This window comes from Buceros rhinoceros, unplaced genomic scaffold, assembly GCF_000710305.1.
Source record: "Buceros rhinoceros silvestris isolate BGI_N320 unplaced genomic scaffold, ASM71030v1 scaffold7143, whole genome shotgun sequence".
NCBI classification, from domain to species: Eukaryota; Metazoa; Chordata; class Aves; order Bucerotiformes; family Bucerotidae; genus Buceros; species Buceros rhinoceros.
In genome coordinates, this window is record NW_010404186.1 from 21,805 (window position 1) to 47,279 (window position 25,475).

General features: G+C 43.4%; 1 protein-coding gene across 1 annotated transcript in view; it reads left to right on the forward strand.

Annotated features, from left to right (window-relative positions):
* Positions 1-21,728, forward strand: part of PLA2G4B (phospholipase A2, group IVB (cytosolic)) — a 24,139-nt gene extending 2,411 nt beyond the window's left edge. The window contains exons 3-19 of the mRNA XM_010133274.1: positions 383-514; positions 1,743-1,801; positions 3,481-3,523; positions 4,743-4,806; positions 5,238-5,365; positions 5,487-5,597; positions 6,625-6,662; positions 7,565-7,700; positions 8,692-8,828; positions 9,092-9,314; positions 10,991-11,108; positions 12,144-12,281; positions 13,500-13,604; positions 14,162-14,347; positions 17,355-17,521; positions 18,057-18,243; positions 21,484-21,728. Coding sequence (XP_010131576.1) covers positions 383-514; positions 1,743-1,801; positions 3,481-3,523; positions 4,743-4,806; positions 5,238-5,365; positions 5,487-5,597; positions 6,625-6,662; positions 7,565-7,700; positions 8,692-8,828; positions 9,092-9,314; positions 10,991-11,108; positions 12,144-12,281; positions 13,500-13,604; positions 14,162-14,347; positions 17,355-17,521; positions 18,057-18,243; positions 21,484-21,728 — 2,217 coding nt within the window. The remainder of the gene's footprint in view (positions 1-382; positions 515-1,742; positions 1,802-3,480; positions 3,524-4,742; positions 4,807-5,237; positions 5,366-5,486; positions 5,598-6,624; positions 6,663-7,564; positions 7,701-8,691; positions 8,829-9,091; positions 9,315-10,990; positions 11,109-12,143; positions 12,282-13,499; positions 13,605-14,161; positions 14,348-17,354; positions 17,522-18,056; positions 18,244-21,483) is intronic.
* The last annotated feature ends 3,747 nt before the right edge of the window (positions 21,729-25,475 follow it).

The window sequence follows — 25,475 nt, forward strand, 5'->3', positions numbered from 1 at the left end:
CTACACTGGCTCTAAGGGGAGGATAGAGGAGTTGCTGTGGCGTAGGCAGCAAATTTAATCCTACCCTAAGCTGTGTAGTTAAGAGAACTTTGGGGGTGGATTATCAGTGTGGTGGACAGTACTAACGTATTTTCTGTCTCAGGACGGTGGGAGCTCCCTGTTTTAGGTAGTTGTCTTCTATTTCACGGTAAGTTTCCCAAGGTTGGGTTTAGTGATGGGGTTCCACATTAGCAGACTCCTGAAGGAAAGCACATATTTCTTTATTTTTACCCCGCGCTAGTCAAGCAGCTGCAGAAGTCTATAACCTTTTTTTTGTTTGTTTGTTTGTTTCTGTGTAATCGCAGCTCAATAAGAGTTCTTATTTATTTTATTCTGTTGCCAGAACATTTTAGAATTGGCAGTGTGTGATGAAGATCCACTCACCAAAGATGACCTGCAGTTCACAGTTCTTTTTAATGTTGCTAGAATAAGACCCGGGGAGACAGTCCGTGAGATATTTGCTTTGAAATCAGAGGTAAGGGCTGAAAATACAGGAAGAGATGGGCAAGACCTCATTGTCTACGTTGGCCTCCATGTTAAAGGGGGGTTTGAGTCTGCATAGAGATTCTATATCATTATCAATATCTCTTCAAAACAGATATCATTGTGCTGTGTTTTTGTGACTTCGCTAATCTGTTTTTACAGAGTCAGGAAATGGAAAAGTTTCTCTCTCATGCCCACCGTGTCTGTGGGGGCAAAATATGTTAACTAAAATATTGTTGTCCCTAAATGTCCCTAAAATATTAGGGAGCATCTATAAATAGTGATTTTTATCTTTTATAATCCAAATAAATAGCTTCCTTACCTCTTGGCTTTATTCCACTTTTGCCATGCTTAGAGGACATTTCCTCTTAAATGGCAACTTTTAATTAAAAATGTGGAAACAATCCACTCACCACTTGAATTAAATGTTTCTTTCAGCCTTCTCCTGCTGGTGTTCATACTGGCTTTCCTTCTAGGTGATTGAGATTTCTCTAGCCCATAGCAAAGGGATGCTAACATCTCTGGTATTCTGTAAGGAGTCCATGGAAGAGAGCTGTCCAGAGAAGAAAGCCGGACTAAGTCTGTGACAACTCCTGGGCTTGTCTGAGCTGTGGCAGAGGCTACGTGCTCATTGCAGGGAGGAGACAGCCCGCACCTGGAAGAACAGCTACTTCCCAAATGCTGAAAACTGTTGACATGGGTCTTCCATGTGACTCTGCAGGCTGATGCCGTGCTCTTCTTAGCCAGTGTGTGAGTCTCTGGGGAATACAGTGATTCAATAAACACCTCAGTCCAGAGTACTCTTGCCTGCGTCGTTTCTGCTGGATTCAGCGTGAATGTGACTTAAATGGTTTGTACACGGAAATGACACTGGCCTTAGTCACATTTGTTCCTGGGCTTCAGTGTGTTTCCCCCATGCTCACTGTCTTTGTAGAAAGCCATTATATTATTTCTGTTTCATTCATGCTTTCCCTCCCTGACTGTATCTTTGGAGATTTCTTTAATTCTACATATCCCCAACAGGAGAATATTAATCTTGTGTGCCTTTTGCAAGCCCGTGGTTTCCTTTGCAACCTCAGCTGTGGAAAGGGTAAAGCACAGCTTTTTTGGTAGCATTAGCAGAAGAGGTGTCAACCATGGAAGTGCTTTTTAGGTGTGTCTATACTGCCAAATTCTTGAGCCTCCAATAGCCAGTATTTATTTTACCCTTTTCTTTTTAGAGGGAGAGGTGCTCTAAGAAATGGGAAAGTTTGGAAGTGGAGTTCTGGATGGAAAGAATGTGAGTAAAATTCCTGAAAAAAAGAAAAAAAGCTGAAAGATATAAATCTGCCAGGAAGTAATATCTCAGAGAAAGACGGACTTCTGCCAGTTCTTCCTCCCAGCAGTGAGCTGAAATTACAGTTTCAAACTTTCTTTTACCTTAACTTCCGCAGCTAATCCTGCCTTTCGGTGTATTTCATACAAATCTTACCTCCCTCAACATGTATATCCTCATCATGGAAATAATTACATGTACACAGGGTTCATGTAAAATTTAACAGAGTTGTTCTTCAAGTCGTTAATATTAATTGAACAATGCCTAAAGCACTGTGGTGTTTCTAAGACCAGAAAACTTGTCTTGTATTATTATCAAGATATATACATAGAGTTATGTAGGCAGTATTAGAAAAGTCACGTTGTATTGTCAACATGAAATCAACAAATAATGAAATTAAGACCATCTCCTACAAAGCGGTAATCAACATTGTCTGGGCGAGAACAAATCCCGTACATAAACTTTATCTGTTAAATGTTATCACAAGTTTGATTAAAAAAAAACCCCTAAACTACACCTTGTGGCATGTTTGAGCTTAGCATTACTAAGAAAAAGGAGTATAGTCCAGTGAAAACTCACTAACTGCAGGATTAGAAGAAGGAACTGTAAATAAGGCTGCTTATTCTTAAACATGGAAAAGCTGCAGAAAAAAAATCACTGTTCTTGATTAATTTCTCCAAGAGTGAAACTCAAGAAACTCTATTCATCTATGAGAGATACCTCAAGAGATGTTATAGGCATCTCCTGCAAATGTGGAAGCAGTCACAGCCAGATATATAAGAAAGACGGAATGAGATGCAGTGCTTGGAAACTGGACTGAGTAGATTCCACTGAGTAGAAATAAGGGAACAGCTTTCACCAATCGGGTTATAAGACGTGTGGGGAATTCTCCCTCCTTGGAAAGCAAACCTAATTATTTACATTTAAATACATTCTGAATACAGCTGAAGTAAAAGTTTTAAGGCTGAAAGTGGTGCTTGGTAAAATACCCTGGACTTCGCCGAAAGTCAAAGATTACACACTACATAACTTTAAGGGTCCAGTGATGTTGGAGTATTGGCCTTAATGAGAGATACTGTTAGCAGACTCTGTAGGTTACTCCTAGTATTAAATAACTACATCCATTCAGTGACAGACCTAGGTCTTATGAAGAAAAATGCATGGGACAAAGACTTCCTATTACTTACCTCTGTGTTTTCCAGTCACACATACAGCACAATGGGAGCTAATTCTTAGTGGCTGTTCATTTGTAATCGGTTCTAAATTATAATCTGGAACAGTCAGAAATGTCTTTCCTAATAAGTATTTGCAGAGTACAGTAATAGTAGTCTTTGCTTTCCCCAAGTCATATGGGCATTTGTTAATAGCAGGACATGTCCCAAACAGAGCAATATGTGTTTGCTCTGCTGTATCTTAGCAGATCGTTTTAAGCATTGGTATTTTTATGGTCATTCCTGCCTGTTTTCTTGTTTGGATGCTACATTTTGCTTCGTGTGCTTAGCAGATAATCATGTATTATGTCTTTTGGAAAACAGATGGTGATACTAGCATAACTATATTCAATTTTAAGCAGTAGGGTCATAAAACTATTATTTTTTAATACTCAAACAGCTTTTGTTTGTTTTTTGATTGTGTCTTTTCAGTCCTAGCCCTCCAGAGCGCCTCATTACCAATGATGTCCTAGTGGTAAGGTTCACATAAGAATTTAGCTTGGAGTGACTTTTCCTTCATTTTGAATCTCTCCTCTTCCTCTCTGCCATCTGACATTGTATAGCGAGAACAGAAGCTACCACGATAGATAAGAGCATGATGTGCACTATAAAGTGAAAGATGTGGGATGGTTCCCATTTGTTACAGCTTAACTGTTGCCCCCTCCATTCAAAAACAGAAGCTGTGTTTCTTGTCTTCAGGTATTACAGATGTCAATATTCTGCCCAGCTGTGGTTTGTTAATGTTGCAGAACCCCGTATTTGTTGGTATTAAAAGTAAAAACGTCTCGTGTTTCATACTGAAGTATGGCACTGGACAGGAAAAACCCAGGTGATGAAAGGGATGAGTCTATAAAAGGCAGTAGTAAGTATTCAGTATTCTTATGACTGGAAGGTTATGTAATGTTACAGCTTTTTGGGACACGAGTTTTTTAATAAAGAATTATTTTAGTTGTTGAAACATACAGTCCTCTTTTGGTACTAGTCAGCATGTGGTACATTACCTATCTCCTTGGGCTGGCCCAGCAGCTAAGGAGTACAAAGTACTTCAAGCCAACCACTCCAAGCCTGCACGGTTTCCAGATGCTAGCCTGTAATGCCCCTGAGGCAACGTAACACACATTCTGTTCTTTCCCCCTCATTTTCTGTGTGAGGCATAACAGCAGTAATGATTGGCATGAGTTGTTCCTGAAATAGCTTGGAAAACTGTCCTGGCATGAGTTATTAAAGATGAACTGGAATGACTCAGGTGGAGGGTAAGGTGGAATAAATCCTTGATCTCCCTGCATCAGAACCAGCAAGAAGATGCCTTGTAGACTAATCACTGCCACAATACACAGAAAACCATTGTCAGGTGTGTTCAACCAACCTTCCTAAATAACAACCAGATATATGTGTAGCTTTTTGGGCAACAGTGTGTTGTACAGTTTCCCAATTTTAGGGTAACTTGAATGGGTATAACAACCTCTGGCAATATACTACAGTATGGACAAGCTAGTTCTGAAGAAGTGTAACTGGGCTACTGTCCTGGGAGAATGAACTCCGAATTTACTCTTGCGCAGCTGGATTGCTTCCAGCTCTGAAACCAGATCACTTGGCCCTGTATTATAGGTGGTGGTTGTTTGCATGACGCTTCGCTATTTGCTGCATGTGTGGCATATGCTATCTTTACACTTTTTCACTCCTGTCGTTTACAGTCCCGTGAGGTTTGTTGCTTGGAAGTGCAAGTGGACATTAACGAAAGCAGGAAATATTTGAAAGGTATGCTGATTTCTCTGTGAAGTGAGGACATGACCAAATCAACCCTAGCACAGTCATTGAGACCCAGATGGAGGCACTTTAGGATACAGAGACGACTCAGAATGTTCTAACGACAATAAAACGTAATGCAGTGAAAGTCCCTGAACTGCCTCCAGTGGTAACGCTGATCTCTGTGTCTTTTCCTCGAAGCTATCAAGTTTGGACACACTAAACTTTCCTGGGGGAAGTGTGAGAGAGTGCTGACTCTGGGAGTACTCCCAGCTATGGGGTAAAGGCAGGAGTACCAGTTCCTGTGGTGTAGGAGACTTGCCGGTGTGGCAGCCTATGGAGGAGCTGCCACAGAGAATGACTCCAGCAGAAAGTCCGCCAACTCTGTTAGCTATTTTGCCTGAAGAGCAGCATTATTCTCTAAACACATCTGTTTTCTCTAGAGGGTAAAAATCTTGTGCTCATGGTGCCTGCGTCTCATGAGGGAACACAGAAAAGTACAGAAGACACAGATACTTTCTATTTCCATTGCGTGAAGACTTGGGAGCCAGTTCTAAAAGTCAGGCTGCAGGTAATGGCGCGATATAATACCGCTGCTGATGCTGCTTCCTGAGTTCCAGTGTTGCCAAAACAGGGAAGGACTGGCTTGTTTCTGTTCTGTGAATCAAAAACATGTTTTCTGTTTTCTGTAGAAAGTTTCTGATAAGGAAGATGACAATAGCAATTTAAGTGACACCTTAACAGTACCACTGAAATTTCTCCCTGTTGGACATAAAGTGAAAGTAACCCTCCCTGTAAGACATGTAAGTGCTTCACCATTTATATGATCTTTTAGAGAAGACTAGTGTAACCCTCAGTATTTAACATCATAGCATTTTAAAAAAAAATTCAATTAGTAAGTCTGAGTGAGAATTTTGTGCAAGTACAAGTTTTCTGTGAAAAAGGTAAGAGTTCTCAGAGAAATATAAATTTTCTGTCAAGAAAACCAATAACTGGGAATTCATCCTGGCCAGTCTTAGGTGCACTTCAGGTCAACCTCTGCTATCATTACACCGTTAAAGGAGGCTTTGGGATGCCCCACTGCCCTTTATCAAGCCTGGTGTCTAGCTCAGTCTATATACCTAAATTTTAGATGCTAACGTTAGGTGAATCGAATGTTACAGAGAAGAATTCTATGCATACAGTCATGATGGTAAGTGGTGGAGAGATACAACTCCAGGTTGCTTTCAAAGCATTTCTAATGCTGCTGTGTGGCCAGATGAATCTGTTGACAATAGCCAGGCATCCTTTCCCAAACCTTGCAGCAAATAACAGGCAAAAATAGGAGGAGGAGAATTTCTTAGCAGCCTTTCCCGTGAAAAGAAGGGAGAATGGATGTCTGTTTCACCACTAGTGATTCCTCACCCCTCTGTCTGGAGTCTCTTTTACTTCCAGAAAGTAAAGGATGGATGGAAGGATGTGCTGACTTTTGTATTTCCTCTTCTGTCACTGTCTTCATCTGTCTGCTGATCTCCATCCTCAAGAACAGGAGGGCGGCAGTGTGATACTGCTGCTGGGTTAGCATGGTTCATGGAGGTATTTTCACAGTGAGGAAGAAATCCTGTTTCACAGGCCATTCATTGAGCCACTTCGACTCCCCCCGTCTCTTCTGCTTTGCTGTAGAATATGTTTGGTGTTCAGTTGTTTTCTTTCTCTTTCCTGCTACAGTTTTTCAAAAAACTGTATGCAGGGTGGTAGTGGTGGGGCATTCCAAGAGACATTGAAAATCATCTTCAAAACTTCTCTTTTCCCCAGTCATTCACGTTCCTGATTTTCTTTCTTTGTTTACAGAATGTGCCACTGCAGTTGTACCTCCAGCTAAATGATTGGTAAGAGGACTCTTTTTTTTCTCTAAAGGTTTTATTGCTCTTTGAATTGTGAATTCTAGAACAGAGTATCCTTTATTTAGATAGAAGGAACGCGCAAGAGTAGGGGCAAAATATAACAATAGTTAAATCACCATTAAAGAGTCACCACAACGGATTAAAATTAAATATGCTTGGGGCGAAAGAGTTATGCCAAGATGCAAAAAAAAATTTAGAAGAATTTCAATCAGTGAGGAACTTAATTGCTAAGTGTTCTTTGCATCAAAGAACCAAAGACTAAGATTGGAGGCTTCCTCGAAAAGGATGCAGAAGCAGGAAGAAGGCAGAGGGAGAAGGGAATTTGAAATAAGCAAAACGTCCAGAGTCCATACATCACTCAAACCACACAAATATTCTTAAGAAAAATAGAATGGTGGCTCTGGTGGTATCAGTAGAAAGAAGCGGAAGCTGGGGAATATGAAATGTTACACTGTAAAATAATGAGACAGAAAATAAACTGAAATTATTTGAACATACTTTTCATTTTACTGTTTCTGTATAAGTCTGTGTGACAAATCCCCGTGAAAGACCTTGTTAGGTTCAAGTCACCCTTTGCTCAGAAATTATATGAAGCAGAAATAGAAACAATTCAGCTTACAAAGCTACTGAAAGACACAAAGAAGCCTTTATTTTTTCATATTTCCTATCCTTAGCTTCACAGTAAAACTTACAATGAAATATCAAAAAATAAAAAGACTGTGTAGGAGCAAAGCAGTTGATTTCTCTGAAAATGGAAGCAGCATTTTTGTTGCCAAATCTGAAGAGTGAATCATCATTTTTTATATTTATTAGACTGCAGTTGCTGAAAATAGATAAATATGCATTTTAAACACCAATCCTGTGCCTCTGGATTTATTATGTTTCAGCACAGAAAAACTAGATGTGCGCTTAGGGTATGATCTGTGCCAAGAAGAGCAAGAATTCTTGCAAAAAAGGAAGAGAGTGGTTGCCAGTGCCCTGAAAAGGGTTCTTCATCTGGAAAGAGATCTACGTGGACATGAGGTCTGTGGTTTGGAATCCCAGCATGGGGTGTGGGTCTATTGACTTAGGATTGGCACAACTCCCCATGAAATTTCTAGTAGTTTTTGCATGTTGATGATAAACCCATTTATTTGAATGGCAAGAGAATGGAAGTTCTCATTGTGCACACCTCATAAGTCATCTGAAATTTCAGCTTAGCTGTTCAGGCCGCCATTCTTTTCCATGGGTCAAATTCCCAAGAACATAATATCGCACTCTTCAAAGCCAGAGTTCCCAACAGCATGATGCAGCGAGCCCTCAGGGTAGGAGGCATTGGTACGTTGTCTTAGACACAGCCTAAATAGACAACCCAAACCGAGTGGGAAGACAGGAGTATTTGATGTTCACCTCCCATACATATTTATGAAATCATCGTAGTGTCACTTAGGCTTACCATTTTTTTTTTAATTTTCAGTACACTCTTCACAAAAAGTCAAAGTCGTTTAGAGTGGAGAAAGAACATTTTATAACAAGCTTCAGCTGATATATGTTTTGTTGCCAAGATCCAGGGTGAATTTTCGAGTGAACATTTATTTTCTTGCTGGAATTATATTTGTTGAATGGATGCTGTCCGAAGAATCATTTTGTTTGCTTGATGTATTTTTTTCTGAACTTTGCTTAGGATGTCCTTGAATCCATTCTTAATTATGTTTATTGCAATTTTTGTTATTTATAATAAATTCATCTCATTATCAGTTATTAATCATTGCAATTCCAATTATAAAGAACAAGAGGAGGAAGGAAGATTAAAAATCACTGCATATTCACACCCATCCAAGCTTGGGGGTTAAGGGAGCCCACTGAGTATCTAGAGGTTAATTTAAAGAAGGTACTGATAAAGTCTGGCTGAATGTTGATTTGATTTCATTGTCCTCCAATGAATTCTGCTGAGATAAATATAGGAGCTGTAAATAGACTTTGCCAAGTAGTCAGATGAGTAGCTTTTTGAAGATAGTATTTATCTTTTGAACAGGTCCCAGTAATAGCTGTTATGGCAACAGGCGGAGGCCTCAGAGCGATGTCAGCGATGTTTGGCCACCTCTTAGCTCTCCAGAAGCTCGATCTGTTGGACTGTGTTACCTATATCACCGGGGCCTCTGGTTCAACATGGTGCGTATAGAACATGAGATTTGTATTTGGTGTGACTGTGACACTACACTTCCACACACTGAGAGAGATGCATCTCTTTCGAAGTCTTATGTCGTGAATAAGTGACCACAGTTCCCTTGTAAAGCTCTTACTGTTGGATCTCAATCATAACTTCGGTTTCGGCTTGCTGATTCTCTTCTTTGGTGAAAGTGGTTGGGTAAATACAATAATATTTCAAAACTCTCCGAATAAGTGGGTATTTTAATCACATTTCTGTTCTTTAGGACCCTAGCAGACCTGTATGAGCATGCCGACTGGTCACACAGGACTCTGGAAGGGCCACTTAAGGCAGTAAAAGAACAAGTGACAAAATGCAAACTCAACCTTATGTCTGTAGAGCATTTGAAGTATTATCACAAGGAACTCGCTGAAAGGGCAAAAGCAGGACATGTGTCATCTTTCACAACTCTGTGGTCACTCGTTCAGGAAATGTTCTTACATGAACAGGTATGTACGTGGTACTGCCACACATATGGGAAACATCCACTCATTTTCTTTAGAGCTTTACTCTTTGAGGCCATGACATAACATGTGGAACAAATCCAAAGTGGCTGAGGCATCCCAGTGTGATCTGCAAACAATCACAGAGGATCTGTACCCAGGATTATCCAGCGTAGCTAATGGTTTGAAGGTGCCTCTGTACTGGGGTGTCCGATAACTAGCAACTGAGCAGAATTAGAAGGAACTGAGCAATCCCCCCTAAAAAGTCAGGTCTCTTAAATACTTAAGAGCTAGAGTAATCTGTCCTCATGTGAACGTTAGTCTCAGCCTTAGTGAAGATCTGTGGGATGCAGGCAGCCAAGGCACTTAGATACTAAGGCCTTTGAGATATGGATTTGATGGATAAGGATGTGGATAAGGAATTCGTCGAAGGGCTGCATCCAGAGGGTAGTGGTCAATGGCTCAATATCCAAATGGAGGTCGGTGACAAGTGGTGTCCCTCAGGGGTCCGTATTAGGACCAGTGCTGTTTAGTATCCTCATCAGTGACATGGACAGTGGGATCGAGTGCACCCTCAGCAAGTTTGCAGATGACGCCAAGCTGAGTGGTGTAGTCGACAGGCTGGACAAAAGCGATGCCATCCAGAGGGATCCTGACAGGCTTGAGAGGTGGGCCTGTGCAAGCCTTATGAAGTTCAACAAGGCCAAGTGCAAGGTCCTGCACTTGGTTTGGTATGCTCCCTGGTATCGATACAGGCTGGGTGATGAAGGGATTGAGAGAAGCCCTGGAGAGAAGGACTTGGGGGTACTGGTGGATGAAAAACTGAATATGAGCCAGCAATGTGCTCTCACAGGCCAGAGGCCAACCATATCCTGGGTTACATCAAGAGAAGCATGGTGAGCAGGTTGAAGGAGGTGATTCTTCTCCTCTCCTCCGCTCTGGTGAGACCCCGCCTGAAGTACTGTGTCCAGCTCTGGAGGGAGCACAAGAAAGACATGGACCTGTTGGAGCAGGTCCAGAGGAGGGCCATGAAAATGACCAGGGGACTGGAACACCCTACCTATGAGGACAGGCTGAGAGAGTTCTGGTTGTTCATCCTGGAGAAAAGAAGGCTCCAAGGAGACCTTATAGCAGCCTTCCAGTACTTAAACAGGGCCCATAAGAAAGATGGAGACAATTTTTTTAGCAGGGCCTGTTCCAACAGTAAAAGGGGTAACGGTTTCAAACTAAAAGAGGTGGAGTTCGACTAGATATAAGGAAAAAATTCTTGACTGTGAGGACAGTGAGACACTGGAACAGGTTGCTCAGAGAGGTGATAGATGCCCCATACCTGGAAATGTTCAAGGTCAGGTTGGACAGGGCTCCGAGCAACCCGATCACATTGAAGATGTCCCTGCTCACTACAGGGAGGTTGAACTTGATGGCCTTTACAGGTCTCTTCCAACCCCCAAAATTCTATGATTCTATGATGTTAATGAAGAGGTATCGAAAAGGCAGTCAGGAAGGAAAGTGCAGGAACATGGAGGAAGAGGTCTTTCTATAAAAATGTGACTCACAGACTCCTCTGGGTTGTAAAACATCTGATATCTATCCATCCTCAGGTAGATTGTGTCAGGAGGTTCTTTGCCTTATACTCTTATCACAGGTTGACTGTGATTTTTTTAATCTATCTCTTTGATTAGCCAAGAAAGTACAAGCTCACGGACCAGCGCAAGGCGTTGGAGCATGGACAAAACCCATTGCCTTTCTATGCGGTCCTGAACGTGAAAGAGGAAAAGTTCAGTACTTTCAAATTTAGAGGTAAGTGTTCCTAGAGTTTCTTTTGACTCTGAGTAGGGGCTAAGGAGAATTTGGAGGGAGTATGACTGGAGTGTGAGGGAGTGTGACTGGAGAATAGAAGGGGAATACATCTGTGGCCTGCCCTGACTCAGTATTCATCTTTTCATTGATAAAATGTTTGTCTTTTTTGCGAACTTCTGGGTGTTGATTAGAAAGAGCAGATCTGCTGGATAACCCGAACAGGGCATGAACAGGGCATTTCTCGAGATGTGGACTGAAGTTCTAGTTTTGCCACAGACATTGTGAGTGAGTGTGGGCAAATCAGGTGATCAGTTCCACACCTATAAAATGGTTTTGATGGATCCTTAGTTTGTAGAGGTGCTGTGAAATGCAATTGTCACTTCCCTAAATACTGCACTGATGAGAGTGTGAAAATGGAGTGGAGCGCGATTGCTAGAATGGTGTGATATGACACCCTTTAAATGGGCACAGGCTGCGTTCAACAAAAGGTGTGAAAATGAGCAAATTCTGGAAAGAAAAAACAGGTTAGGTTTGTAGCTGTTATTCTACTGCAACACCTGTGCAGGATGGCTTGAGTCAGGAAACGGCACGGCCATGCCCACGCTGTGATACTTTCTAGTCTGGAGCTGGTGTGTCTTCAGACTGCTCTGTCTGCAGACTGAGAGGGCTGGCTGAGCAGAGGTTTCGTGCCAGTCCTCCCTTGCAGGTTGGATCACACTTGAATGTTGTGCATTTGATGCTGTTGATTTGAGAGATAAGTGGTATCTCTGAATCTTTAAATGGAAATATATAGCTAAGGTTTTGAAGCTAAGATCAGTCTTTCTGCGGTGAAAAAGCTAGTTCCTTTTGTATGCAAATCATCTCTCAGCTTGTACAGAACTAGACAGTGTAGTTTGCAATACAAAGCTACTGACAGTACAGGGCTGCTGAGACAAGCAGGGCCCATAGAGCTTGTGGACAGCTTCAGCGACAGGGGAAGGTTTGGTTTTCTTGTTTTTATCGCAGTAATCATGCCACGTGTCAACTCTTTCGCAGAGTGGGCAGAGTTCTCTCCTTACGAGGTGGCCGTACCAAAATATGGAGCCTCCATTCGTTCAGAGTATTTTGACAGTGAGTTCTTCATGGGAAGGCGAGTGAAGAAGCTGCCGGAGTCTCGGATCTGTTATTTGGAAGGTAACCTAGCTGTGCAGTAGAATTAATCATAACACGGTGGAAGGAATGGTGTTAGCCGGCCACTTGGTGTTTACAACAGTCCTTGCCAGCAGGTCTGATCTAGGTTTTGATTCGATGGGTTTTTCACCCCTTTTGTACACTTTTTGTACACTTCTGCTCTTTGTAAAGTTTATTTCCTCCTGCCTTCCCTTTAACCTGGGCAGATTTGGCAAAGTTGTGGCATGGTTCAGCTTCCCATCCTTTGAACCAAACAAGAAGGTGGAGAAGGCAAGTTGAGGAAATAATTAGCTTTTCTTCCCTGACCAGTCATCAATTCTTCAACTTCTTCAACTATATTTCTAGGCAGGGCATTGCTGAGGTAGAATTGGAAGGATCTGAAAATAGGATATAGCTGATATAGAACAACCCACAAAGGTGAGAACCATCTGAGCTATGTAGGCTGCGAATGGTGTCACTAATCTTCCTTGACCGTAAGGATGAAGGAAACCTTTTTAACCTCCAACAACTGCTGCGACTGGCTGTTCTGCCTCTAAAAGTGAAGGAAATGGGAAAAGCAGCTAGCCAGAGGAATCCCTCTGCCCTAGGCAGATTTTAAATCCTTGTCAGAATTTTAGCTTTTAGTAACAAAAACAAGGGTCCAGTGGAGACAAAAATCATATTTCTCTCACTGGAGAACTGCTAGAGATGGGATTTGTTCCTCATGTGAGTACCTGGCATGGGGCTTATGACAGAGGATAGTGCTTTTACAGAAACAGGCTCACATATAGAGGCAATTCTGTTTTGATCTTGGACCAACTGATCTTAAGAGAAACAAAACATGCCTGAAAGTAAAACGTGGTTCTTAGATTAATTTAAAGAGTAAATCAGTTTAAAGAAAGGCTTTATGCTTATAGGGCTTCACCATGCTTTCAGAGCCTGCTTTCTTTCAAAGGGACACAGTAAACACTCTAAAACATGATTTGGGAGACAGATATCTCTCATTTTGTTACTCTGTACTAAACAGTACATAATTCGTGTGTAGTTATTTCCTGAGAGAGAGCATTGAAGTGCTGACACTGTTATGCCTGTACTCTGTGAGACCTGCTACTAAAGCTGTGTCATGACAGGGTCGGTTCGCGTGGGACAGTGATATGTAGCAGGGGTGCTTGTCACTGCTTGTCACAGCCAGTGGTCAACATGTGGTGGTGCCGTATTTTTCCCATGTGGTTTGACTTACAGGTCTTTGGACAAACATCTTCACTAGGAATTTGCTGGATGGCTTGTACTGGTCCTCAAATTCAAATGAATTCTGGGAACGATGGGCCAAAGATATGGTAGATATAGGTAAGAGTTTCAAAACGAGTATTTGTTTTTGACCAGACAGTGCTTCCTATTCAGGGGAGGAGCGAGAAAAATCGCTACTGTTTGTGAATCATCTCTCACATGTTCTCCCTAAATTGCTGCATGTTGTGTTGCCCCACTGTGGGTCTTCCGGAATCATTTCACCTGTGTCAGGAGGATCACCATGTGATGTTTTCATCTCATTTTATCTTCTTTTATTGTGTGCCAGAGGCACACTTCATGCTAGTTACAAATATTTTTCGTTTAAAATTTGCTCATGGTCTGTTAAATAACTCCTCCCATGACTGCACAGGAGAAGAGTGGCTTTTACCTGTAGACAAAAGTACAAAGCCAGTGTGTCATTTGAAAGGTCAAAGACAAAAGCTGTGCTTGCTTTAAACGAGGAAACAACCATCTCTTTTTTAATGGGATTGACCCTGTACGTATGTTTTCAAGCAGACTGCAAGAAACAGGGCAGGGGGCAGGGGGAGGGACCCAGGAAAGGTTCCCGGTAGAACAAATTGCTGATGTTTTTTCCCACAATTCCTTCTCTATTTCAGAAAAACACTCACCTGAGGAAGATATCACTGTCATCGAGCCTCCATCTTGTTTGTCAGGGAAGTTATATGAAATATTTCAGGATATCATGACCAAGCGTCCACTACTGGGAAAGTCTCATAACTTCCTGAGAGGCTTAGAATTTCATAAGGATTATATCCATCAGAAAAACTTTATTGAATGGAAAGGTAACTGCAACAAAGAGTTAACTGCAGTGTGCAGGTAACATCTCAGAACTTTTGTTTTAGACTTTGGAAATCTCACATTTAGAGATATTTTCTCAGGGTTTGGAAACTGCTGAGATGGAACTATGCTCATGGTATCTGGTTCTTTAGGGTAACAGCCTAAAATGAGCTAGCCCATGGACCACTCTTTCATCTCCTGAAGATATCTGTAGTTTGTGTCAAAGTATGCTCTTCTACAGGACGTTTGTCACTCTGTGGAGGTATAGTCCTCAAAATAAGGGTAGAATCTTTTGAGGTCAGGAAACAAAGGTAACACCGGAAGGATAAAATAGCAGGTTATTATGTGGATCAGATGAAAGAAAGAACTGGCTGCAAGCGTGAGGTTGCCTACACGTGTTGTATTTCTGCCTGATGATTTGTCCACTCAGAGACCTCTCTTTAATCCTTCCGAAACAGAGATACCAAGATCCAACAACAGAAACATAAAGCCGCATAGGTTTAGACTGTGTATATTAAACGAATAGAATGCCTAGACTTGAACAGCAGTTTTGTGTGGCCTGTGCTCTGCGGGCAGGCAGAGTAAATGTCCTAATAGTTTTAGTCAAAATCTACGTAACAAGCTGTGAAATGAAAGCAAGGTGATGAAACTGAGGTTTTGTGCATCACAAACCTTCCTGTAATCCCAGTGTCCTCATTTATTGCATGAGCAGATAGCAGGGTGGAAGGACTCCGCATTATTAAGGTTAATCTGGCTTCAGCAAGTAAACACATGTTCTCTGCCTCCTCTGAGTCCTTCTCTTTGGCAACTTGTGTTTTCTCTCCCCTGTTTTGTGCAAGTTACAACATTTTTTGTTCCTGGCTGCCGTTGCTACATAGTTTGCTGACAATGGCAAGAGATGGTAGAGCTTTTTTGTGGCTTAAGGCAGAGCCCACAGTGCCAAGTGCTTTCAAAATGTTCAGTAAGGAAGAAGTTCAGGTCCTTAAAGAGTCTAAGGAAACAACTGAGAGAAGGAGAAAACAAGTAGCATGAGAAAGGGGTGAGAGAAGGAGCAAGCAAGTAGCTTAAGAAAGTAAGTGGATGAAGGATAAAATTGTCAGTCAGTAAATATTAAAAAAAAAAATCATTTTCCTTACATTTGCTGACTAGGAATTTTGTAAAGGCAAATGGGTAGAAGCAGATTGCAAGGAGGATTTGGAGGAAGAGAGCGTAGGGACATTAAGGACTACTGCAGAGTACGTATTCTACAGATAAGGTAAAGTAAGTGAAACACATGAATTCTGGAGTGGGAAAAGGGAAACTGAAAGTCTGGGGTGGGAAAAAATGGCAGATTTTGTATCCTCTTTTGGCTACGTCCATGAGACCAAGCTAAATCCAGGTATGGCTTGCTCTAGGAGCAAGAGGAGATGCCAGCTCAGAGAGCAGAAACAACAGTCATGTGATAGGTGAAACCTCCAAAATACAGAGGGAGCTCAGGTTACCTGACCTGATTAAGACAAGACTTTAAATGTCGTGTGAAAAGCCTAACTTTCATGGTGAGAAACTGGAGAACTCACAGGCTGGAATTAGTGTAATGCATTTACCGTAGGGTTCGTGCTTTCAGGGGAATTCCTGAGGCAGGACTTCTTTAAAATTCCTTTTTAGGTATGGGATGGAAGAAGGGACTCTCCCAAGTAAATGCGTACTTCTAATTCACGTTTCCAGCCATGAATAAATGCTGTACAGTTCCATCTCCGTAAAAACGGGAGTTACAGAATTCCAACTAAAAATAATCACCAGGCCAAAACCCCCTTAAAAACTACGCTGTATTTCTTCCATGAGGGACTGCAAGCAAATATCTCTCATTACAGCAGGATCTGTGAATTCCCAGCAGTCATAAATGGTAAAATAAGCAAATAATTTTGTGGAGACCTGGCAGTGGGGGAATGGAAAAAATCTGAGTTATTACTTCAAGTTGCTGTCAAACATTCCAGACGAAGCTGGAGTTATTCTGCGTCTTTTAAATCAACACAGCAGAATGAGACCAAGGAGGCAGAGAGATCCAAAGAACCAGAATGCTGGAACTTACACGCAGTATTTCTGTGATCAGAATGCACAAATGAATTAAGACTCAAGGTCTCTGCTCTGGGCTTCACTACCTCATTTTGTGAGCTTGAGGAGCACTCTTAAGCCACTATTTTGACCTTTAAAACCGTGGCAAAATGTTCCTTATTCCATGGGACTAGAAATGGTTCCAGGGGAATAAAAGAGCGGACTTGCTGTCTGCAGGGCAGACTGATGGGGTTGCTAGCAGAGAAATCAGAGTCTGGCTATCAGAAACTGGCTTTGGATCTCAACTTGCCATTTGGTGTAATCCCCTTTTAGCTCCTTTTGGCGTTAATGTGAGGTTTAATTAATTCAAGCAATATTTTAAGCTGTTGGTAGCTGTGTGGATGATGTATTTTTTTTGCAGCATGGCTAAGATGATTTATATGAGAGATCACTGATTTTTATGAGAGATTGCTCAGGATAATTCGTATGAGAGATCACTGAAAGCAGGTTGAAGTCAGGTTCTTCATGCTGGATGAGGACTCTAATCCTGAGAATGCAAAAGCAAAAAAAGAGCAACACAAAATGCAGTGATATACTGCATTTGTTAGACTTCTTGCTACACTTTTTGTTGTTTGCATTTTTCCCAGTTCTTAGGGGGAAAAAACCCAGCTAAAGTCTGTTCTGTGAAAAATTACTCCCCAGAGCAGCTGTGAGTCCAGTGGAGTCTGTGTCTCACCTGTTCTCTGCCTGGCTGCCTCACGGCCTGCCTTTGGGAGTGTGCTCGGGGGAGGGTGGGAACAGGCCAGATGTGCTCTCACGTGTGTGCTCCTGAGGCCACGTTTGTGGGCTCACGGTATGGAGGGAGGTGAGCCTGGTCTTGAGGGCAGCCATGGGGCTGCCCTTAACACGTAGCACAGACAGAATTACTGACTCCTCCTTTTTCACCAATGCACCGCTAACTATATTCAAAATGTTTTTCAGACACTGTGCTGGACGGTTTCCCTAACAATCTGACACCGCTGCAGAAATATCTTTGCCTGATTGATGTTGGCTATTTCATCAACAGCAGTGGTGCAGCACTTCTCAAGCCAGAGAGGAATGTAGATGTCATTATCTCACTTGATTATAGTTTGGGGAATGTGTTCAAGGTAAGAAGATTAACACGCTTTGCTCCTTGCAGCCCTAGTAAAACTCTTCTTGTACTATTAAAACTTCTAAGTAAGTGGCTGTCTAAGTCTTGATCGTACACTCAAGAGAAAAACAGTCATTATATCTTAGAGGAGGAAAGAAACTTCCTTCAAGACCAGAACTATAGAAACTGTTAGGCTCTTTTCTCCGTAGTGCATTGCAGCATAGACTTCCCGGGATCCTCAGGGAACTGCAGTAACCATTGGTTGCTGGAGACATGGCCTTGATCTGTCCTGGTCTCTCCACACAACAAAGTCCAAGTGTGGCTTTTGGTCATTCCCTCTAGCAGTAAAAAACCTTTACAGGGTGGTAAAAAGTATCTTCTGACTTGTGGTGAGTGGTGGCAGAAAGTACTGTGGCTCCTTTGGACTACACATATATTGCAGAGCAATTCTAGGGACTGAATTCAGTTGCCATAATATTTCTATGATACCTCAGTAAACCTGATTCTTGTCTTAGTGTTGGCTTTAAGGCAATGACATTCTGTGTCCACAGCAATTAGAGATGACATACAAGTATTGCAAGATACAAAAAATCCCATTTCCCAAAGTCGAGCTAAGTAAAGAAGAAGAGAAGAACCCAAAGGAATGTTACGTGTTTTCGGATGCCGAGGACCCCAGAGCACCCATAGTAATTCACTTCCCCCTGGTGAATGACACCTTTAAGGAGTTCAAGGAGCCTGGTAAGTTCAGTCAACAAAACTGTACTTTCTAGTTGAGTTTGGGCCGTTTGTCTTTCCACAGCATGGATCCTATTTGTCCTTTGTAACAATAATTTTAAGCAAGGGCACAGCCTCTGTGTGAGAGCATCCTGTCTCCTATCTCCTACCCAACACAGTCATACATGTATATTTGCCTCTTCCATTGGGCTATGAATGAGCATACCCACTCAGCTGTCAGGCCAGGTTTAGGTTACTGCATTCAGCTCAAAGTACACGAGTTTCCACCATGGCAGAGGAGAAGGAGGTGTCAGCTCTTTTCCTGTTAACCTGGTCATGTTAACCTTCTCACCCAAACTGGAAATATGTTCCCCATGTACAGAGTGATTCTGTCTCTCATAGGTATCTAAGGCAGGTCCATGATTAGCCTGCAGGCACTGCTCGAGAGGCAGGTTAGCCAACCAGAGCAGACTCGGTGATGTTGACTAAGACACAACTCATACTGCAAGGCATACTGGAGAAGGCGATGGTAACATGTTGGGGAAGAGGCAGGGCCAGAATTCCTCCTTGATCTAGAAGAGATCAGGAATATCTGCCAGCTGCGTCTTCCCTCATCTTCCTCCTATCAATTTAAGACCTAGCAGTAAGCAAGCAGGCTGGGCACTGGTTGCTTCTCCCATACTCTCATGCCTTTGTGCCAACCACCATCTGGATGGAGAGAATTAATGAGTCTCTCTAGCAATAATAATGATTTTTGTGGCTCAGGGGTCAGAGCAGAAGGAACGGGCACATGGCTCAGTCAGGTAATTCTGCTGTGAACACGTTCAGAAAAATCAATAGTAGGAGAGGGAAGGGATGTAATGTTTTCTAGGGTAAGAAGCACAAAGTTACTGATAGTCCTGCCTTAACGCAGCCATTATACAGTGTTGGTACAAACATTGTGGGAGAAGGAGGTTATTTACTCTCTTTGCTAAAAGACACTGCGTAGAAAGACCTGCCAGAAAAGCCCTGTTCGTCCGTGGGGTACAGGAGGAAAGCCTGCAGTAGCTCACCGAGCAGGGCCATGTCCCGTTCTTGGTGAAGAGTTTTGCACATGAGCTTGGCAGCCTTGTGCATGTGATTAACAGACAGCGAAAACCTACGTTTCCCAGGTAACACGGCTCGTATCCTTCCTTACTTTCTCAGGGAGTTGAACAACAGGTGGTCTTTGAAAGCAGGCATGAAGGAGCAAAGGCTGCGTTAGAACAAGCGAGCCTCGGTATAGACTAGGTTTTTCCAGGAGCTTGTGGCTTACTCTGCAAGAATCAGACAGGCAGTGTCTTGTTGGTGCCTTTGCTGTCTGACTTCCTTAACCCGAGACCTTCCTCTGTGCTGCAGCTCCTACAGCAACTAACCCTGCAGATTCTCACACATCACCTCTTGAGTTATCAGGTCACGGGGACTTCTGCTCTCCTTTGCTGCTGCTCAACACAGCAGACAGAGCGTTCACTCTCCCAGCGTCACTGAAAATTGTGTCGTAGTACTGGGAGCACAGCGAAATGGATGTCTCTGAGGGAGTGTTTAGGGAAGGTTGTGAACAGCAGCAAAACAGATTAAGTACAGCTCCTTTTCTGCTGTGGTGTTCCTCAGTGCTCAGAGTAAGCGCAGTAAGAGAGACACCAATAAAACCACTTTTACTGTGTGTCACACTTACATTTACCACATCTACTGGGCGTCTACCCAGGAGAGGGAACTAGGCTTGTTCAGGGGAGGCTGGAAATGGTCCAGAATGGCAATTCACAGCGAGATACACAGTGAGATTGAGCAGTGGCTAGCAGGCAAAACAGGTGAGTGTTTTAGAGTCTCTCTGAATGAAAGGTGGATGAGATTGTGGAGCGCAAAGCAGCTGCTGCAGCTTCTCAGCGCTCCGGGCCCAAATTCATGAGCTGTGATGCTCACTTGCAGCCGGTGATTCATCACACCGAGTCTTGGCTCGTCTCTGAGCAGCCAGTGATTCATCAGGCAAACTCACAGCCAGCGACAGATGTAGGTGGTTAGGGGAGGAGGGACTCTGGCAACCTGCTTGGAGGATTTCAAGCCTAACAGAGGAGCTTTTCATTTCTAGATGACTGGGAGACACCTTGTGGAATGTGGATACTTTTTTTTTTTTTTGCTTTTAACTGTTTAAATTCTGGAAAAGAGAATCAGCTTGTGAAGTGCCCATTTACAATGCAACTACAGACTGTGCTTATGTATGCTTGAGGCAGAGGCAGCTGTATCCAGATGTGGATAGCACCGATAATGTGTGTCTCTCAATATTGGGAGGCTCAGTGAAGCAAAATATGGACATTTTTAATACAGCCACGTCTAGTGACAACCTGTGCCCAGCACTCTGAAATCACACTGCCTAGAAACCACTAGGTTAGAATAAAACCTGTAATGTCTCAAGTAAAAATCACGTGTCATTTTAGATCTGATATTATAGATTCTGGTATTATAAGGAATATCTCAGCAGTCTGTAGCACCACTGACAGTCATCTCACAATACATTTGTGGTTTGGACATACTTGATTCAGACTGCAAGGAGATAGGTTAAAAGTAGACAAAAAACCATAGCAAAACATTTTGTAGAAGCATAAATATGAGGCTGATGAAGTCCCTGGTGGTGGTAATTAGGGTGTCCTTGGAAGCAAAAAGATTGACCTAACGAGGAGGGTGGATGCTGAACCTGCAAGAGGTTCGCTTAACCTGAGGCTGAGTTGGAGGAGTGGAAGGATGAGAGGCTGATGTGGGGTGCTCTGTTCCCTCTGTACCTCCTCACTCTGCGGCCGGCAGTCCTGCACATTTAGCATCACAAGGCTTTTTTGTCTGTACGATGTGGTCCGCTCACTCTAGCTGGCAGGTACATCCATGTCGCTGCTCATCAAGGTCTCATGGATTTTGAAAGATGTTCCAGTGCGTGGCCTGTCTAAGGGTCAGACTTACAGAGTCTGGGAAAGGATGTGGACCTGGGGGCATGCTGCCCAGGAATGATGTCTACAGGCCAGGATGAGGGAGAAGGTAACTTCCTGACAGCCAGTCTGAGCATTAGCAGGAGGGGAGAGGAGGAGCAGCTGGGAAAGCTGACCAGGAATGGCTCTTTCAAGCTGGGTGGGGCGGGGGTGCAGTCTTTCCTGGAGGCTGTTTTTAACGCTGGGTTCTGCCAAGTAGGTCCCTCATCTCTAACACCATGTGTTTTGTGCTCCAGATTCAGCTCACCGTGGCTGCTTTTGTCTTTCTCTGCAGGAGTAAAGCGCTCTGTCTCAGAGATGGAAGAAGGCAAAGTAAATCTGGAGAGCAACTGCTCACCCTATTACCTCATTAGGCTAATCTACTCCTCTGAAAATTTTGACAAACTCGTGAACCTGAGCACATACAATATTCTCAACAACAAAGACCTGCTCCTCCAGGCGATCCGGAGTGCCGTAGAACGGAGGAGAAGCAGCAGGACTGGGAATCTCCCCAGCCACTCTGGAGCTGGATACCTCTAGACTGGGTTTTTGCACTCTTTTCCACTGAAGGCTACGACAGTCACATTGCAACACTTCACAGTCACGTTATAAGATGTCACAGTCACATTACAAGACACCACATCACAGTGCTCATTATTTGCAGGAAACTGAGGAAACCTGTACATTTCTCATCTTGCCTTGTTCCAAGTTGCTAGCTTTCAAAAGGGTTTATTTAATTTCCTTCCCCCGAGTTTTCAGACCGTGAAAGCCTCACGCTGTGGTCTTACTTGTTAGGAAATTAGGGTCCTGGTTAGCAGAGACCTTCCAGGATCTCCCCAATGTGGTAGAATATGTTGGTGGTGGTGGTGATAGTGATAGTTCTTTGTATGTGCCTGTCCCCTCAAGCCTGAGCCAGTGTCTTTTCAATGCTTCCTTGCACACCGAGTCCTGGCCATCTGCATTTAGTAATGTCCAGATTTTCAGATAGGCTGAGCAAGTAGAATTTGCACTGAATTGGTGGGCTCAGCTTTGAAGACAGGCCAAAGAGTAATATATATCTGTGAACAACGGCCAGACTGCAACGTGCACGATTGCATTCTGTCTGGCCGGTTCCCCTTGCTGATTTAGGAATTGCTCCTTTTTTTCTATTTCTCTGCAAGAGTTTGGCACAGAAACGCTTCTCCAGACTGCACTGAGGGGGGCGGTTACATTTCAAAGAGAAAGGACAATAGCTGCAGACGCTGAGTGCGGTTCTTTTGAGTGTTGTCTGGAGGAAAAATTCTGCACTCGTGATTGTATGGATTTATATGGGTCGTGCCTTTATGCTTTAAAATGTCAAGAGCTTGAAGCAAGGTTTTGATAACAGAAAATCAAGGTGAATAGAGTGAAGTACATGTAATTTAGTAATCATGACCAAGACGTAAGCTGGTGCTCCTTTCGTATGTAGACGGAAAGTAGGATAAAGTAACTCACTGAGCACGTAGCAATTGTATTTTCACACCCAGAAGATTGTTTTTCCTTCACAGTCCTCTATCCCTAACATCACAGGCAAGGTATTTTTAATAGGTGCTACACTAAAATAGAGCACAAATAAAAAAAGGTATTTTTTTAACACACCTCCTTGCTAGGGGAAAAACTTGGAAAAATGACACCCGGCTTTCATTTGCTTTGGAGTGCAGTGAGAGACTTTGCCTTGAACTAGGAGCCTGGAACATCTTTATAGCCATCCACTATATTAAAAAGATGGTAGGGGAGGATGCTGAGCAATACGAAATAGGGCTCCATGTAAGTGAGAGAACTTTCCAGATGTTCTAGCACTGAAGGATTTGGACCTGATCTGGTCTATTTAATCCAAACACAGCGAATTCATCAGGACCTCCAAGGAAAATCTTACACTTTGCTTCTGTGTTGGAAATTTGCTTGATATCTAGAATGAGTTTTAATTGAAATCCAAAATTAGACAAAGAAAGTGGAAGAGGTGGCCACCTTTTTTGGCATTTGCAGACAGCGTTCAAGCTTAAAGGGAGAGCATTTACAAAGGCTTCATTGTTTGAACCCTGCATCCACAAAACGCTGCTTCTGCTGCGAGCAACAGCAATGGATAAGCCTCAGCAATATTCCTTGTACAATGCTTATTCACTGAGCCGAGTAATACCATGGAGAACCCGAGGAGTCGTAACAGCCGGGATGCAACTCTACAACTGAACTCGGACCATGGGGAGAGAAGAGCTAACTGGATATGGATCGCAATTAAAAAGTAAAGCACCATTTTGAGCTGAAAGGTGAGGTGGCAGGAGAGAACTATCTCAGAAGAGATAGAATCTGTTAGATTCTATAGAGATAGAATCTTCTGAGGAGAAGCAGAATCTGTTACCTTCATGTAGCAGAGCAGCACGTCCTGGCGCAGCGTGCTGTAGTGCACACACAAGGGCACACACAAGGGCGTACGGCACAGGGCGTGCACTGCTTTCATGCTCCTCTGGCTGGTCCTATAAAGAAACCCCTTCCCATAACCAGCCTTTACAGAACAAAAACTGATTCCAGCATTACTGCAAAGGGTCTATGTGCTCCCATGTCCCACGGCCTTGCTCCCATGTGCTGTGGCCTGGTGCACCCTGTGTCACCCAGGCTCCAACCCTTGGCTCCACAGCTAGTTGGTGTTTGACCCCCTGCTCGCCTCAGCCAGGCAGCAGGAGCGAAAAGGATGGGCAAGGAGTGAGTGATGCCGTCAAGCTGCCTGTTTCCATGCCCTCACTGCATTGGTGTGCTTGGGGAGTCAATGCTGCTCGTGTCTTCCAGCATTTTGCTGTTACACAGGAGGTGCAAAGGACTGAGCTGGAGGAGAGGGCTGGAGGCTGAAGTGCTTGTGGGGGAGTCCCAATACTAGCAGCTGGTAGTTACTCTTCTGCTACAGTGGTTAAATGCCTCACTTCAGTGAGGGATACTGGTGTTCTGCACAACAGAGTGGGATTTCTTTTGATCCTAAACCGATACCTGACTGACAGTGGAAGACTTGGTCCTCAGGAACAGAGATGTAGGGCAGCTCCCGCCGAGATACAGCCGATCCATCAGGTTCAGGACCACCAGTGATGTTATGTCACTGCCTTTTGTTTACCTAATGTTCATTTTGCAAATAGGAACACTGTTTTACCTCATCTATCAAATCTTTATGCTCTGCTGCTGCAAAAAAAAAAAGTCCCTGTTTTGTTCATGGACAACAGTGAGTGATCTGTGACCCTCAAGAACCTTGGCAGCATGTGCCCAGCGGTGACGTGCCTCAGCCATGCTGAGAAAATTCGGTCGCTTTAAATGCACCACAGACCGGTAACTGGAGTGTGTTCAGTGCATTCACAGTGCTGCCAGTGCAAACAGAAATGCCCACTAAAATTCAAAGGAGCCAAAAAACCCACAAGGATTTCAGGTGACCCACAGTCAGTGGAGAATTAACTTTTCTGAGGGACTGTTAAACCATCTTGTAGAGGGAGGGAGGTAGCCATGGGAAAGGAAGGAGGTGGGAAGGTGGTGTGACTCTCCCTTTCCCAGGAGAACTATCACCTAAGGTTGTGCCAACAGTTAGGACTGGGGACTGCTCTTTAATTTTACAGCCCAGCGGCACAGACAAGCATGTGCTCCCTGATCTCCTTGGGGCCACCAGTGGTACCCCCGTAGCCTTAAATGGTAGCAGTTTTTTAAAATACATTTTTGCATTTCAAAGCCTGAAATTATGTGAGGACTTAACCATGGCCCATTCAAATGGTGGTTTGTTTTGGTATATATATATTTTTTTTTTCATAGCATGACATTGAGGGAGTATGTTGCCAGCCTGATGATGTGGCAGGAGGATCTGGAAGGCATTTGTGAGGGGAGAGGCTGCTGGAGGGCTCTGTAGGATGGAGGGACCCACACCTAAAACACACTTATCCATGTACCTTCTTGGGAAGTGGAGGCTGGCACATGCAGCCCCCCATTAGCGTGGTTCAGAGCACGCTCATTCGCACAGCCTGTAGACCATAGCTGCGGTGACGGACAGCTGATCAGTGACCCGCGCTCAGATCTGCCCCTTGGTCCTTGTTTCCTTCAGGGTGTACAAGGAGTCCAAGGGCAGGGACCGTTGAAATGCCATGTGTTGGTTTCCCAAAGGTTGAATGGCTTCTTTCCTTGTCCCCAATCTTGCCTGGCCTTGTGCCACTTGCTGTCAAATGGCTCTTTGCGTGGAGTGCATGAAAACCAAAGCAGGCACTGCGAGGAGAACACCGTCTCTCTGCGTCTAACCGTAAAAAGGCGTGT